Below are 17,543 nucleotides of genomic sequence, written 5' to 3'. Positions count from 1 at the left end.
ATGTATATTAGAGCTTGATGCTTAAAATAATAATTTCCTACTTGTTCCCTTTTCTAAAAGCTGTACATCAGAAAAAGCATTCACACTTGTGAAATGGAAAACATTAGCCTTGAGCGGCTGACTTTAAACATGGTAGTGATCCCTTTGGGTCTCTCCCCCACTGCCTATGCCACTGATACACATTCTGGAGGGTCTTTGGAGGGCATGGAGATCACAACAGATGTGAGGGTTCCCAATTAGTCATAAAGCAAAACCAAGAGTTCCTGCAGGGGCAAAGTCAAGGGTCAGTCTAGACATACCCCTCATGACAGATGTTCCCATTAATGAGGCTAAAAGTGGCCACTGAGGGGTTGGTACTCTTAAGGGAGGTCATGCAGGTGGTGCTTCTGCCAGTGCTATGTGACCGGGTTATCAGGCCAGGTCGGCAACAGAGGAGCTGGGTGTTGAACTGCTTCCTGAAACTCTTGCTCAGCAGGTAGAGGGCAAAGGGGTTCACGCAGGAGTTGGTGAAGGCCAGGAGGCGGGCACAGATGGTGGTGACAAAGTGGAGCATGGAGGTGTCTACCTCGGAGTAGTGGTAGGAGCGGTACAGGTAGATGACGTGGTTGGGGAGCCAACAGAAGGCAAAGAGGCCCACAAACACCAGCACTGTCTTGGCAAGGCGCTTCCGGGATTCAATCTGAGGAGAGAGTCACATGGATAGAGGCAGAGGAACCAAAGGACAGTGTCAGAGGAATGCAAAAAGACAAAGATTCAGACAGAAAGAGACAGGAGAAAACAATCAGGGGAATAGATGAGCTCACAAAGCCACAGAAAAAGAGTTCAGTGGAAGAGGACAAGGGGGGATCAAATAAAATGAGAGAAAAGCAACAAAAAACAGACAGAAAAAGAAAAACACAAGAGTCAGAAACACAGAGATGGACAAGCCAAGAAGCAGAAACCCAAGAGTAGGATGGAGTTAGAACACGCTGCTGAGAACAGATCTTTATGCCAAGTTGATTACATGTTTGAATGGATTGCATAATGATATTCTAGTAAGTGCCCTCTTTTTCCTCAGGAGAGCAGTGGTGCAGTCTTTCAGCCATACGACTTTATATCTTTCTTTGCTCCACAGTTAATAATTTCCTATTCCCTCTGATGCTCAGAAAAAGCAGCCAGCTTTGTTCTTCCCCATTGGCCAAACCAAGATAACTCCATGATGATGATTATTTTTAATCTCGTTATTTCCGTACTATACTAATACAGGAAAGGTCTTAAACAAAAAGGTCTGAGCATCTCCTCTTGCTTCCAACTCCCTCTATTACCTCAAAAGGAAACATGTTTCTCATTAAAGACTAACTGTAGGATAGATGTTTGCTGGTGAGAAGTCTTTCCAATAGGGCGACAGTTTCAACTGAGAACTGCCACTCTTCCCCAGAAAGGGTGAAGCCACTGAGTGAGTCAGCTAAACATTTCAATGGGATGGAGAATTTTTCTGCTTTTCTGTCATAAATGCCACATAATCTACATTTGGGCTAGAAGACCAGAAGGACTGAAAAATAGGAATGAGCCAGAGCCCTTGGTTTCTACCATTTGTATCTCAAGGATGAAATTATAGAGGATTATGGGGGAAGGGGAGGGGAGTCTGAACATGTGGATGGCATCCTGCAAGCTGGGCACTACAGACCTTACATATGCACTCTTTCTTGTAATCTTCTAATGGAGGGATTATTAGCCTACATCATAGATAATAAAACTGAGACTCATGGTAAGTGAGTAAGTCATGAAGCCTGGAATTGAGCCCAAATCAGTGTGAGCCTATGCTAATAAAACTACTACTTTTTCTTCCATCAACCTCATTTTGCTACCTTCTATCTTTGTCTCCATGCAGTAACCCTAGCCAAACAATGTGATTGGAGTTTAAAGAAGTTACACCTATGAGCCTCAATGCTTAATTATTTTAAAAAGATCTTTTTCAGATATTTCTCAAAAAGAAATACACTTCAGATCTTTCTGGTTCTCAACACTTCCCTAACTTAGGTCCTTAACAAGAGAGCAAGATTATAAAGAACGCCTGAATTCCTGGGCATCTGTGGCTAGGAATTTCCCCCATCTGGCTGTAGATCACCTGTCTTCTCTAATTATAGTATCAAGTGACATGGCCACATAAATACTGTACTTGTCAGTGGAGTCCCAAAGAAATGCAAGGGACCAAATTCCCAAGTCGGAAGGTGAATCAACTGTAAGCACCCACCTGCTTCTTGACATGTATATTCCCTTCCACAGGAAGATTGTAAGCACTCTGGATCAGATTTCTGGCAATGAAGTAGTAGTAGATGGAAATGATTGACAGTGGGATGATGTAGAAGACCAGAAAGGAAGCCATGGAGTGGATTTTGGGGTGCAGCTCATTAGAGTGTGGGTATGGAGCACAGCTAATGAAGGTCTTGTTGGTGCTTTCCTCGTGAAAGGGATGGAGGTCAGAAAACACGGCCTCTGGGATAGCCAGTAGCATGGAGATGACCCAGATCAAGGCGGCTTTGAGGCAGATCTTCATCAGGGCATGAGAGGCCTGGATATCCATTGGCCGGACAATGGCTTTGTACCTGGAAAGGAACAAAGGAGGAAAGAGAGAACCCCATCAGTTTCTTAATATTATTTTGAATGCCAGGGCCAGGAGTAGGTAAGTCAATTAAGGTACCTGAGGTGCAATATTTAAGGAGCTACTTAATCTAAGGCTTATGGCAGTGCCAACTGTGAGCTCAAACAATCCTGAGAGTGAGTGACCCCTTAACTTTACACCCCAGGCCACCTGGTTTCCCTCATCCTAACCTAGCCCCAAAGGACACCTTCCCCTTTCTCCAGAAATATCATTCTGCCTATGTTCTTTTTATTTTCTCTTAATTTAGAGCTGATTTTTAAAAAATTCTTTGTTTTTTAATTAACAAACAACAATTGTATATATTTATTGTGTACAACATGATGTTTCAAAATATGTATACATCATGGAATGGCTAGATCAAGCTAATTAGCATATGCATTACCTCACATCTTAACATTTTCTTGGGGGAAGAACACTTAAAATTAACTCTCCTAGTGATTTTCAAGAATACAATCTGCTGTTATTAACTATAGTCACCATGTTATACAATTCACATTCTCTCTTGATTTTAAAAATACCTCTCAAAAAATCTGAAGCTTCTTTTGTCTCTTCTTGAATCATAGAAATTAAAAGCAAAGCATGTTTCTGTTTAAGGCAGGACACAGGGACTTGGAGGTTAACCTTTTTTTGGCAAACCCTTCGTTTTGAGTATTCAAGTACAGTTCAGGGAACTTAAGTCATTGAGTGTTTTTCATATACCTGGTCTCCCTTTTAAAGGATGCAGAAAGAATGGCCCATGGAGAAAGTTACGCCAGGAAGGCTCCCTGCGATTGTCAAATTGATCTTCTCCCTTGCCCTCCTACTGTCTGTTAGCCTTGTTGCCTCTTGAAGTATTTAGGTCCTTCCTGGTTTGGGAGCTATTGTGCCCGTCTTGGGTTGAGGGCTCTGGGAGGCAGAGCCTGAGGCGACAAAGTAAGGTACAGAAAGTTTCACTGGGGCATAGTCCCTGTGTGAGGAAAAAATGGAGGAAGTGACATTGGGCAGAGGAAGCTGTCAGATCTTAATGTAGACCAAACCAAGTCTACACCAGCAAGGATGACTAACCATCCCTCTGCGTCTGGAACTTTTCCAGTTTTAGCACTGCAAGTTCTACATCCTGGGAAAACTCTCAGTCCCAGTAAACAGGGACAGCTACACCAGCCCAGTGGGAGGCTCAGGAGCAGAAATTATCCAGGGGAGGAATTTTGCCTTGGGTGGAAATGGCCAGGCCTTTGTACTTGTGTAATCACCTTACTTAGTCATTGGCTGGGGCTGCCCCAAGAGCAGTGTGATCTCAGTCACTACTCGACCCAGCCACTGGGCAGGAAACACTCAAGAAAGCTGAAGTGGACCCTGAGGGAGCTGGACGCTAACAACACTCTGCAAGTAGGGCAGTCTGTCCCGCAACGGGGGTGTGAGCAGCCTTCTCCGTGTCTTCCGTGCTCCCTGGGTAGCGTCTGGCACAGTGGGCCAGAAGACAAGGGCGAGACCATCTTGTGTACACTCGTCTGAGAACCAAACTACAGTGTAAGTCTCCAGAGGGCAAAGACTGCCTTTTTCCACCTTGGCATCTGCCAGCACTCTGATTTGCTCACATTCCACAAAGGTTTGTTCAATTGAATATGAGATGCGATTGGTGTGGAAATTGATATGCATTGGGACTGACTAAATGTAAGTGTTCATTGCTAAAAATATCATGTTTAAACTGGCTTCTGCCTATAATACTGTTTTATATCATGACTTCCGTGAGGGGGAGCACTTATTTCCATGTTGATTAGACCTCCATTGAGTTACTGCTCTTGGCTGCACCCTGACTCCTCACTCACTTTCCTCCTCCCACCAGGGAAAGGGGAGTGAGTTATTAAGTGGCGAGTTTGGGGAAAAGAACCTGGCTTATGCCTTAGGCTTTGGGAAGCCTATGGTGGTCTAACTGTCCCTGTCTGGAGGATGGCATGTCTAATACGGGAGATGAGAGAGTGTCTGCAAGTTCATTATTGCTGTAGACCTAAGTTACATCCTCCAACTAGCTTTATCAGACATAGAAGCAAGCGTTTTTATCGTTGTCTGTCTGATGTCTTTATCTAGCTCTCTGTTCCCTGCTCAGATAGGGAGGGGGGCTATTATTTATTGGACACTCTCACACCCCAACACTTCACATCAACACTATAGTCCTGCTTCAGTGGACCTGGGTTTGCTTTCATTTTAAACAATTACAAAAAGCATGCAAAAATTTGAAAGAAAGTTGTACATATTTTTCTCTGGTATCATATTTATTCAGTAGCCACTTCAAACGTTTCTATTCCTAGCATGGAATGTAGGCGAGAAATTCATATCTTTAATTAAAAGCACGTGAGCATCTTTAGTCAAAGAAATATATAAATAAAGATACCTCTAATAAATTTGGTAAAGATGAAATGGTAACTATGACTGTAGCCTACATTTTCTGGCAGAGAATTACCAGTAAGTCTCCGAATAATGGTGATTACACTCAGTTAGAAACCAGAGTGAATGGCTTACCTCCTTCTCTCCTGGAAATCTTGTGTTCCTAGGTGCAAAATACTGTGGGAACTATTGAGCTGTTATTTCTTTTTCTTTTTCTTTCTTTCTTCTTTTTTTTCTTTGAGACAGAGTCTCAAGCTGTTGCCCCAGGTAGAGTGTCGTGACATCACAGCTCACAGCAACCTCAAACTCCTAGGCTTAAGCAATTCTCTTGCCTCAGCCTCCTAAGTAGCTGGGAATACAGGTGCCTGCCACAAATTCTGGCTATTTTTTGGTTGTAGTTGTCATTGTTGTTTGGCAGGCCTGGGCTGGATTCGAATCCACCACCTCTGGCGTATGTAGCTAGCGCCCTAGCAGCTGAGCTACCGGCACTGAGCTGAGCTGCTATTTCAAATTTGCAACTTTTGAAACATAAAATATAGTATAAAACATTTTGTTTATAATTTTGCCAGAAAAAGTAATATGAAATTAAATCTAATGAAGCCTTTAGATTTATGTACCAGTTATCAGGAAAAATGGGGCTAGAAGAACCTGCTTTTAAAGGATACAATCAAATTAGGAATTGGAAAATTCTACAAGAATGATGACTCCATTTTTCAACAAACACACGGCATAGAAAAGCAGGGAGGGGTTGGGCATGGTAGATCCCAGAACTTTGGGAGGATCACTTGAGGCCAGGAGTTCAAGATCAGCCTGGACAACATAACAAGACCCCATTTCTAAAAAAAAAAAAAAAAAAACAACTAAAACTTAGCCAGGCCTGGTGGTGCATTCCTGTAGTCCCAGCTACTCAGGAGGCTGAAGCAGGAGGATCATTGAGCCAGGGAGTTCAAGGCTGTAGTGATCTATGATTGTGCCCTGCCACTGCACTCTAGCCTGGCAATAGTACAATACTCTGTCTCTAACAACAACAATAATAAAATAAAAAAGCAAGGAGAATCATTACAAAAAAAGAAAGAATGAGACAGACATAAGAGGAGGAGTTGAGATGATGTGGCCCTACATCATATAGAGGGTATGATTTCTGGGCCATGAGTTACTTTTGAATGTACAAGACATTGCCCATTATAATCTTGCAACACTCCCCTTCTCTCTCCCCCCCCCTTTTTTTGCGGGGGGCCAGGTTTGAACCCACAAATCTGAATATGGGGCTGGCGCCCTACTCCTTTGAGCCACAGGTGTCGCTCCACTTCCCTTCTCTTTTCCCTTGAGTTAGAGTGGCTCCTGTTCTTTGCCAACACAAGAGCCTTATCTAGAACAATTAAGATATGGTGATCATTTTAAATCATCACCAAATTTATTTCCAGGATCTTTTTACATAGATCATCTCCCACTTGCTGCCTTCTGAAAGAATGAGCTGTCAACTTTAATCGTACTCAAGAGATAGAGTTGTCTATACGCCATTCCTAAATTCTCTACTACTTCCCTGCTTCCCTCCTTTTTCCATACCTGATTCCAGAGTCTACATTTGCCTGAATTCAATCCTTATACATTTCATCTTGAAGCTTTGCTGACCAGTCTAGGACTTAATACTTCCCATTCTTTCTCCCTACCTGTCTGATTTTTATGATGGAATTCTCAACTCCTCTTGTTTTCTGCTTACTGTTGGATGTTAGCTAGCTTTCTGTGAGTATGTATTTTCTACCTGACTTTTTCTTAAGTTTCCTGAGGTCAGAAGCTTACGTCTTCTCTGCTTGTCTTCTTATCACTAAGAATGCCCCAGGTCCTTGGCTCTACAAATCACTTATTTTAAAGTAGAACTCGGCAAATACTTGCTAATTAATTGGTGATTAATATGTGACTTGCCGATATGTCTCTTATTTCCGACTTCTCACAAATGAGAGAAGGTTCATTTTTACACACTGGATCAGAAAGAATCATTTTGCTATAGACTGAAAAATTCACTCCTCTGATAATATGGGGTCAAGACAATTGTTGCTCACTTCTGAAAACAGCTGTGCTTCATTTGTCTTATGCAAACATTGGAAAGGTCAAAAAATGTTCTCCGTAATAAGATTAATGTGTTAAAGAGATTCTTGGCAGGTAGAAGTAGCTGGCACCCACACCAGGGTTAGAAACCTTTGCCCACAGAAAGGTATGTCTTATTCAAACATGGGAAGTTTGTTTATTTTTAAGGATCCAGTATTTCAGCCCTTATTTGTTCATAATTACCTCCTGAAGTCTGTAGGAATTGTTGAACTACAATATTTTTAAAAACTCTATTATAATCCAAATGTATACACGGCTTATGTGGGGAAGACTGAGGTAAAGAAAACTGAGTGAACTGAATGGTTTCTGACACATTGCCTGATATAATTAGAATCCCACCTAATAAGATTTGACAAAACTACTAAACATCAGCTTTATTTATCTCCTGAGTATAGCACCAAGAATTTTTCTAAAGAAGTGTGAGGCAATTATTAGCTGGCTTATAAAATGACATAACCCACAGTGATGGAATCGTATCTCTCTTTGAGCTATATTACCCTGCAAATGGGGAACTTACTGGTCCTTTGTGCCCATCCAATGGTTATCTTTAAGTATGTAACTGATCACAGTCCTACTTTTTTGTTTTCTTTTGGCTAAATAACTCCTTTCATCCCTTCTTATATATCCCTAGTTTCTTCCAGGCTCCAACATCGTATCTGGGATCAGAAAGATCTGGTTCCTAATGGTGATTCTATCAACTAGTTTTATGGTCTTGGATGCATGTGAATCATGGACCCTGCACTTCAGTATTCTCATTCTTGAAGAGAAGACAATTCCTTCTTCACAAGGAGGTATTAGGTATTACATTTTCCCTGACTTTAAGACTGCGAACACACAGAAGTCACATCCCACTTCACTATTCCATTGTCCACACTTGTAACTCCTAACCTCAAGCTTTTGGGGACTCTGTAAAGAGAGGAGTGTGTTGGGTGCATATGCATGTGTGTGCGTAAGCTTTTTCTGAAATACCAGATAAAGAATTCCAAATATTGATTTCAAAGAAGTCGGGGCAGTGCCTGTGGTTCAAGGAGTAGGGTGCCGGCTCCATATACCAGCGGTGGCAGGTTCAAACCTGGCACCAGCCAAAAACTGCAAAAGAAGAAGTCAATGAGATCCAGAGAAATCTAAAACCAATACAAAGAAATCATAAAATTAATTCAAAATATGAATGAGAAAATTACCAAAGAGACAGATTTTCTTTTTCTTTTCTTTTCTTTTTTAATTAAATTATAGCTGTGTACATTAATGCAATCTTGGGGTACAGTGTGCTGGTTTTATATACAATTTGAAATATTTTCATAAAACTGGTCAACATAGCCTTCACAGCATTTTCTTAGTTATTGTGTTAAGACATTTATATTCTACACTTAGTAAATTTCACATGTATCCTTGTAAGATGCACCATAGGTGTGGTCCCACCAATTACCCTCCCTCGGCCCATCCTCCCCCCTCCCCTCCCCACCCACTCCCCTTTCTTCTTCTTCTTGGGCTATAATTGGGTTATAGCTTTCAAATGAAAGCTATAAATTGGTTTCATAGTAGGGCTGAGTACATTGGATACTTTTTCTTCCATTCTTGAGATACTTTACTAAGAATATGTTCCAGCTCCATCCATGTAAACATGAAAGAGGTAAAGTCTCCATCTTTCTTTAAAGCTGCATAATGTTCTATGGCGTACATATACCACAATTTATTAATCCATTTGTGGGTCAATGGGCACTTGGGCTTTTTCCATGATTTAGCAATTATGAATTGGGCTGCCATAAACATTCTGGTGCAAATATCTTTGTTATAATATGATTTTTGGTCTTCTGGATATATACCTAGTACAGGAATTGTAGGATTGAAGGCAGGTCTATTTTTAGATCTCTAAGTGTTCTCCAAACATCTTTCCAAAAGGAACGTATTAGTTTGCATTCCCACCAGCAGTGCAAAAGTGTTCCCTTTTCTCCACATCCATGCCAACATCTCTGGTCTTGGGATTTTGTGATATGGGCTAATCTTACTGGAGTTAGATGATATCTCAAAGTAGTTTTGATTTGCATTTCTCTGATGATTAAAGATGATGAGCATTTTTTCATATGTCTGTAGGCCGTGCACCTGTCTTCTTCAGAGAAGTTTCTCTTCAAGTCCTTTGCCCACCCTGAGATGGGATCACTTGTTCTTTTCTTGCTAATACGTTTGAGTTCTCTGTGGATGCTAGTTATTAAACCTTTGTCGGAGACATGACCTGCAAATATCTTCTCCCATTCTGAGGGCTGTCTGCTTGCTTTACTTACTGTGTTCTTGGCTGTGCAGAAGCTTTTTAGTTTGATCGGGTCCCAGTAGTATATTTTTGATGCTGCTTCAATTCCCCGGGGGGGGGGGGGTCCTCCTCATAAAGTACTCACCCAGACCGATTTCTTCAAGGGTTTTCCCTGCACTCTCTTCTAGTATTTAGTTTCGTGTCTTAAGTTTAAATCTTTAATCCAGTGAGAGTCTATCTTAGTTAATGGCGAAAAGTGTGGGTCAAGTTTCAGTCTTTTACAGATCATGAGCCAGTTCACCCAGCACCATTTGTTAAATAGGGAATCTTTTTCCCACTGAGTGTTTTTAATTGGCTTGTCAAAGATCATATAATGTTAAGTAGCTGGGTTCATCTCTTGGTTCTCTATTCTGTTCCATACATCTACCTCTCTATTTTTGTGCCAGTACCATGCTGTTTTGATCACTATTGATTTATAGTATAGTCTGAGGTCTGGTAGCGTGATTCCCCCTGCTTTGTTTTTATTTCTGAGTAATGTCTTGGCTATTTGAGGTTTTTTCTGATTCCATATAAAATGAAGTATTATTTTGTCAAGATTTTTAAAGTATGACAGTGGAGCTTTAATAGGGATTGCATTAAAATTGTATATTGTTTTGGGTAGTATGAACATTTTAAAAATGTTGATTCTTCCCAGCCATGAGCGTGGTATGTTTTTTCATTCGTTAACATCTTTAGCTATTTATTTTCTTAGAGTTTTATAGTTCTCTTTATAGAGATCTTTCACATCCTTTGTTAGGTAAACTCCCAAATATTTCATCTTTGGCACTACTGTGAATGGAATAGAGTCCTTGACTGTTTTTTCAGCTTGACTATTGTTGGTATATATAAAGGATACAGACTTATGAGTGTTGATTTTGTAACGTGAGATGCTGCTGTATTCCTTGATCACTTCTAAGAGTTTTGTAGTAGAATCCCTGGTGTTCTTCAGGTATACAATCATATCATCTGCAAAGAGTGAAAGTTTGATCTCTTCTGACCCTGTATGGATACCCTTGATCACCTTTTCTTCCCTAATTGTGATGGCTAAGACTTCCATTACAATGTTAAAAAGCAGTGGAGACAAAGGGCAGCCTTGCCTGGTTCCTGATATGAGTGGAAATGATTTCAATTTAACTCCATTCAATGCGATGTTGGCTGTGGGTTTGCTGTATATGGCCTCTATCAGTTTAAGAAATGTCCCTTCTATACCAATTTTCTTTTTTTTTTATTATTTATTTTTTTTTATTAAATCATAACTGTATACAATGATATGATTATGGGGCATCATACACTCACTTCATAAACCATTTTCTTAAGTGTTCTGATCATGAAGGGATGTTGTGTATTATCAAAAGCTTTTTCTGTATCAATTGAGAGAATCATATGGTGCTTGTTTTTTAATTTGTTTATATGATGAATTATATTTATAGTTTTACATATATTGAACCGGCCTTGAGACTCTGGGATAAAACCCACTTGGTCATGGTGTATAATTTGTTTAATGATTTTTCTTTTTTTAACAAAAAGAAATTTTCGAAATGAAACGTTCATTGAGGGAATTATACAGTTGAAAGCTGCAACAATAGACTAGACCAAGCATAAAAAAAAATCTCAGAACTCAAAAGATAGATCTTTTGAATTAATCCAGTCATACAAAAATTAAAAAGAAAAGAATTTTAAAAATGAACAAAGCCCTGGAGCAGTATGGGACTACACAAGACATCAGAATCTATAAATCACAGGCATTCCCAAGGGAAAAGAAAAAGCAAAAAGTTTGGAAAACCTATTTGAGGAAATGATTGAGGAACAATTCCCTAGTCTTGTTTGAGATGTAGACATCCAGATACAAGGGGCTCACAGAATTGCAGAGAAATACACTGCAAAAGGTCCTTCACCACTCCTGCTGCCTGAGATACAAGTAATAAAGAATCCTCTGATGTGGAGTCAGTGAAGGGGTGAGCCTCAATTTGGATACTACATATTACTATTGTTTAATTGATCATTATATTTAAATAAAAATCAATATAAATAGAAGTTTTGTACTTTTTCTCCTTCATTTGTTAGATTAGGTCACTTTAGAGTCCATTGTCCCAGAGGACACTTTCTGGAAAATTTGACTAAGGTTTCAGGGAGCTTTCTAGTGATTTGCAGCAGAGGTCTTCCTGTCTCAGAAGGAAGCAAGCTTTAAACTCGGGCCAAGGAATTAGGTCATGATCCATGTTTCAAAGTGTAATCATACTTTTCTTTTTCTCCTTTTCTTCAGAGAGATCAAGAAACAGATCATGGATCTGGGCAGGACTGCCTCTGAATAAAATTTGGAAGTTATCTCTTAGGGAGTGAGAATTTCCTGTCCATCATGTCCTCCCCTTCTAGGGACCCACTGTCCTGCGGGAGCAAAGCCTGCTTTGCAGAAGAGAGCAAATATCTGTCATTTGGTCATTAGTATGGATTGAAGTCAATGTGATCGCCTTTCTGTATGTAAAGTCCTACCTCTGATCATGGAAGGAAGCCTCTATTTCCAAAGAAAGGAATTTTTTTTGTTCCTCCACCAAGTGGAGAACATACTTGTGGGATAATGGCTGTAGGCAGCCAGACTTGTACATGTTTACATTTTCCCAAAGTCTAGCCTTGCAAATATATGGGAATTTCTTTCCTATGTGGATTAAAGAGGAATATGACCATTTGGTACCTGGGTTTCAATTAGATTGATCCTGTTAACAGGAACAGCCACCACCACAGTAGACAAAACACACTTACTATTGATCATGTAACTAGGCTCTGAGGTTGCTTAAATTATCACTTTGTATTCTCACAACAATCTGATGTGGCAGGTACTAATATTATTGCATCAAAGACAGAATTTGAGCCCATGTAGGCTGTCTTCTAAGCCTACCACTAGGCCATATGGTTTTGTATTTTGATAGTCCTGTGGTCAGCCAGGTAACCTGGGATTTCTGGTATTGGAATTAAGGAAGAAAACCAATAAATCATCAGATTGTTAATTTTGTTGTCTATCCACTCTGCTATGGTGAATGCAGTGTGTTCCTAGGCAGATGTAAAATTCCTGTTCTTCCCTGAGTCTGCTGTACGGAATGTCCTACCCTTTTCACCCATATATACAACCCCTGCAGTTCCCTGGTGCTTTGGGATCTTTTATATGTTCAAAAGGCTCACGGTGCCTAAAGGGGCCATCTGAGTGAGATTTGGGAGACAAGGTGAAACATGGGATCAGTGAAGGACTAGAAACCACAGCCTGGAATGAAACCAGGGAAAGAGCCACTGACATTGGGAAGATTTCAGAGGTAAAATTCCTGATCCTGGATATGAAGGATGTGGAAGCTTAGGAATAAAATGGAAAGAGATGCGATCAGTTGCTGGACAGCTTGTGGCACTTTCCCATAAGGAATTAAAATGAGTTTCAGCAGGGTGATGCAATTCCAAGCTCAGTGCTAATCCTGTAAGGGAACCTGTAAAGGGGAATACACAGGATGAGACATTACAGTGCCAGCGGATATGTTTAAAACGACAAAGGAAAGCAGTAACCCAGTTAAAGTTCACTAGGTGCACAAACGTCCTGGCATAAGTTGTTCATAGGCTGTTCCCCCAAAAATGTTATGGAGGTAGAAACATATATTTATAACTTGTTAGACTTTTCCAGCAGTTTATGAGTCAAAAAGTTTGAAGAATATTTATAAATCCCATTTGCAAACTACAGTTAGACATGACCAGCAATTATTCTACTGTGTAGCATAGAAGATACACAGAGAATCGGAGAAAATGACAAAGACAAGTGCAAGAGATCATTGACTCCAGTCATACGGTGGCTTCGTAAATTATCATTCACACCCAAACAGACTCCGAGGCAAGGATTTACGTGCAAGTAATTTATCTGAGAGGTGATTCCGGGCAGCGCAGGGAGGAAGTGGGGAAGTGAGACAGGGAAGGAAGAGAAGGCAATAAAGGACAGCACTGCAGGCAACTGGAGCACATTCTTGCTGGGGACCCCCTGAGACACCACAATGAGTCCACTCCAGAGCTGTGTCACCTACCAAAGGACGAAAAGGTTGGGGTGTTTCCCTACCAACTCTCTTCCTGCTTTGGTTGAGAATTGTTCTGTGGCGTAAATTCTGGGGCATTCTATCCTGCTTCAAACCTTCCCTTGGTCAGAGAAACACAGGAAGCCCAGGTTGGTAAGTGACCTCCAGGGTGTACCAGGGGATATGGCCGCCACTGCTGTGTACATTCTTCTGATCCAGTTAGTTTATCAAACACACACACACACAGTGCCCCCCAAAGTATACACATTTTAAGAAAGGAAAAGACTGTATTAAAATGGTAATACCCAATATATATCAATAACAAAAGATGAATGTAAGTCACATCGAGCACCTCCTATAATTGCAGAAGTCAAATGTGACTTGAGTATTACAAATTTAATAGTTTTTTTTCTTTTCTTAAAATGGGTATACATTTTTTGACACCCTCTGTATATATAAAATGAAATATCAGAGACAGTTTTCAGTTTTTAACTATATTTCAAATTGAGGATAAAAATAGAATTCCTAACTTATCTCAATAAAATGCATTTTTTTTCCATAATAAGAACCATGAAAGCTCAAAAAATACCATCATGGCCTATGAGTCATTGTATCTAATTCTAAAACTTAAACAGCACTATATTTAAGTGCTGAGAGGTTATATAAATGGTGAAATGGTGACTCAACTTTGTGGCTTCTTGGGGTCCCTGGTGCCAGAGGTTGATCCAGGTGGTGTTGAGGAGGCATCGCCATGTGGAGAAGAGGACAAAAGACAGAGAGAGAAGGCCTGGAAGAAGCCCGGGAGCCCTGCACTCTACCCGCACTTCCAGAGTTAGCTATTTCTGTGAAAGCAAGTTATCTCAGTTTCTTTTCTTTTTTGTCGTTTGGCAAAAACTTCCCTAGCACTTACTGTGTGCCCGGGACAGTTCTCAACACTTTTCAGGAATTAGAAGAAACTTTCCCTCCACCTCTACATAAAAATACTAGAAGGTCATTATTACTCTTGCCACCCGTGTTTCCCCCACAGGTGAAGACACTAGGCACAGAGAGGTTAAACAACTTGCCTGAGCTCACACAGCCAGCAAGGGGCCAAGCTGGGGTTTGAACAGAGGTCATCTGGCTCCTGAGTCCAGGCTTTAAATCATGATATTTCAATGCCTCTGTTTTATCCATCTGTAAAACGGAACTTATGATCCCAATCTTAGTTACTAAGATAAGGAGCTAAGTGAGATACCTCAAAAACATTTTGAAAAGTAGAAAGCACTATTTCAATAAAATGTTACTGTTGCATTTCCTGAAAAGGAAACACAGTCCCCTAGAATCTCAACTGGTCAAGATTTCCACAACAACCTCTCTGCTCCTTTATGAACGTAAGTAGCAGTCACACTAATGGTACACTCACTCTTTTGAACAGGAATTCTAACATTTCAAAAAGCAGTCGACACACACATAGTATTTCATTTCATCATTACAAAAATTATAGCAGTCCTCTGATATATTAAAAGCAGATACTTTTATCCCCATTTTAAAGATCAGGAAACTGAGGCTTACAGAGTGATTTGCTTAAAGTCACATAGCTGGCAATTGGAAGAACCAGGGCTCAAATTCAGGCATCTCTTCAAATTCAATGCTTTTGAATTTAGCCCCACTATGAATAGTGTTCAATTAAATGTGCCCACCCCCAAAGAAAACAAAAGAAAGTAAACAAAAAAATGAAATGATAAAAAAAAAAAAGGAGGGGAATTACTGTTTAATGGGTGCAGAGCTTCAGTTTGGGAAGATGAAGAAAGTGCTGGAGATGGATGATGGTTGACAGTTGCACAGCACTGTGAATGTACTTAAATGCCACTGAACTGTACACTTAAAAATGGTTAAAATGGTAAGTTTTGTTATGTATATTTTACCACAATAAAATTTTAAAAATAAAAAAGAGCAAGGAAGGAAGGGAAAAAAGAGGAAATAGTTTGTAAGCTTGTCGTCATACCACTTTAGGGGTATCTTAAGAACCAACTGAAATAGTTGCTTTGAATCAGCAAAAATATCAACAAGGAAGGTAGATGAGAGGTGGTTAGCTAATTTGAAGGACTTTTTTTCCAGTTAAAAAAAGTTATTATAAAGGTACAAAGAGCTCATTGTAAAAATTTAGACAATAGAGAATTCTAAAAACAAGAAAAAGCTCATCTGTAAGTCTTGTATGTGATATTTTTATATAGTTCCTTCAAATTTTCCCTTTGTCTTTTGTACGGAACTGAGAGCATACAATTCTATGTCTTTTTTGTATGCTCTATAGCATAGGCATCTCCGTCTCACCCAGATGCCCATGATCTCTCTAGCCAGCAGGCGGTGCTCTGCAGATGGCAGCGAGCACCTCTGGTTGCCATGACCTTTCAAGGAGCCCTGATGGTCACTAGAGGGCAACCCGTCTGCTTTCACAGGTTCTGCCTACCATCAGCTGCAGTGCAGCACACATATCATGCTTAAATGAAGCAAAGCACACCCCATTCTCCCAAAAGTAACACATCTGGCAATACAAAGCATATCTTAAGCCCTTACTTTTGCATGGTCCTGTGTGTACTATGTACAGATAAGCCCTGAACACTCAGTAACATTTTCACTCATTTCATCCTGAAATTAAGATCAATAGAGCCCGGGTCACAGGAATATCAACCTCTTAAGAGTAGGGTCTATGTTTTGTAAACTTCCTGCTTACTTTATTGATTGAATAAGTAAATGACCAAAACTCAAAAATCTAGAACTATTCATTCAATTTGTCTGGCCTATAATGCCTTACTTTCAGAGAAGGAAATGGGTTTGAGATGACCCAGAGGACCCATTCTTCCCCTGCTGTGCTCCTGGCTAAACACTCCTCTTCAGCCCTCTTCCCCAAAATTACTCTGGACACCATCCTACCAGCCTTTTCCCAAGAGACCTCCCGAGTACTTTCTATTTCTCTAACCAGTTCAAGTCTAGAAGGATCGTTGGGGATAACTGAGGAAGTAATTCTCCCAGAGTCCAATTCTGCTTTTTAACAATTTTAAAGCAACTGGCTCTCATGAGCCTGTGATGAAAAGACCTTAGAGACAGCAGCGCTATTTACAGCTTCTGGCCGTAAAGAATAGAACAGGCCCTGCCCTCGTGTCCACTACCTATGGAAGCTGGAATCCAGCTAAACCTTGATTTAAAACCCACTCATTTTCTTTCATTAAACAACTGTTAGCGTCACAAAGGACCCAGGGCATGCTGGAAAAAACACTAGGCTTAAAGACTTTGGCTTGACTCTCAATTTGAAGGATGTGATGCTGAACTCTCATTTTACTGTCTAAAAACAGGGATAATGATAAGGATTCCTGATGACCCAAAAGCTAATGTTCATGATATGACAGTGCTTCATAGCCCTATAGCATCACACAAATGTATGATTTTTATTCAGAATATCTTCCAGGAAGTCTGCCCTGGCTGACTGGAAAGGGGTCATGGATTCCCTGAGACTTCACTCGATTGTGATAGGAAAGTCTCACTGCTAGGTAACCTTAACCTTGGAAGGAGTGCACACTCCACATCAGGGACCGTTAACTGACTCAACTAACACTCAACTGACCAAATCTGGTCTTTTGCCTGTTTCTCTACGACCCATGAGCTAAGAATAGTTTTTATATTTTAAATGGTTGAGAAAAGAATCAAAAGAAGAATAATGTTTTGTGATGTGAAAATTTCATGAAATTCAAATTTCAGTGTCCATAAATAAAACTTTATTGGACCACAGCCACGCCCATTCATTTATACGTTGTCTATGGCAGATTTCACCCTACCAAGGTGGAATTCAGTGGTTGCAACAGAGACTGTACGGCCCACAAAGCCTGCAATGTTTCCTATCTGACCCTTTATAGAAAACATTTGCCAACTCCTGTCCAACGTGCACTGAACGTGTGAACACGGCTAATGTTTCTGTTGGTTCCTTCTTTACATGGAGGTAAGCCCATCTTCCTTCTCAGTCAGGACCACCTGCTAAACTTACGAATTAGTGATAATGAAGATAACAAGCTCCTGAGCCTTGTCATTGGTCCTCCAGTGTGAAGTGCGTGTTGCTCAGGGTGCTTAGTCAATCTGTCAGCAC

The 17,543-nt window shown here is 40.4% G+C and overlaps 1 protein-coding gene across 1 annotated transcript in view; it reads right to left on the bottom strand.

Moving 5' to 3' along the window:
* Nucleotides 1–245: 245 nt before the first annotated feature.
* GRPR (gastrin releasing peptide receptor) overlaps nt 246–17,543 on the bottom strand; it is a 31,019-nt gene continuing 13,721 nt past the window's right edge. Inside the window, exons 2-3 of the mRNA XM_053581073.1 lie at nt 2,234–2,585; nt 246–679 (exon numbers count right to left, since the gene is read on the bottom strand). Of these exons, the coding sequence (XP_053437048.1) occupies nt 290–679; nt 2,234–2,585 (742 nt within the window). The 3' untranslated portion in view covers nt 246–289. The remainder of the gene's footprint in view (nt 680–2,233; nt 2,586–17,543) is intronic.

This window comes from Nycticebus coucang, chromosome X, assembly GCF_027406575.1.
Source record: "Nycticebus coucang isolate mNycCou1 chromosome X, mNycCou1.pri, whole genome shotgun sequence".
Taxonomy (NCBI): domain Eukaryota; kingdom Metazoa; phylum Chordata; class Mammalia; order Primates; family Lorisidae; genus Nycticebus; species Nycticebus coucang.
This window is presented reverse-complemented; position numbering and strand designations above follow the sequence as displayed.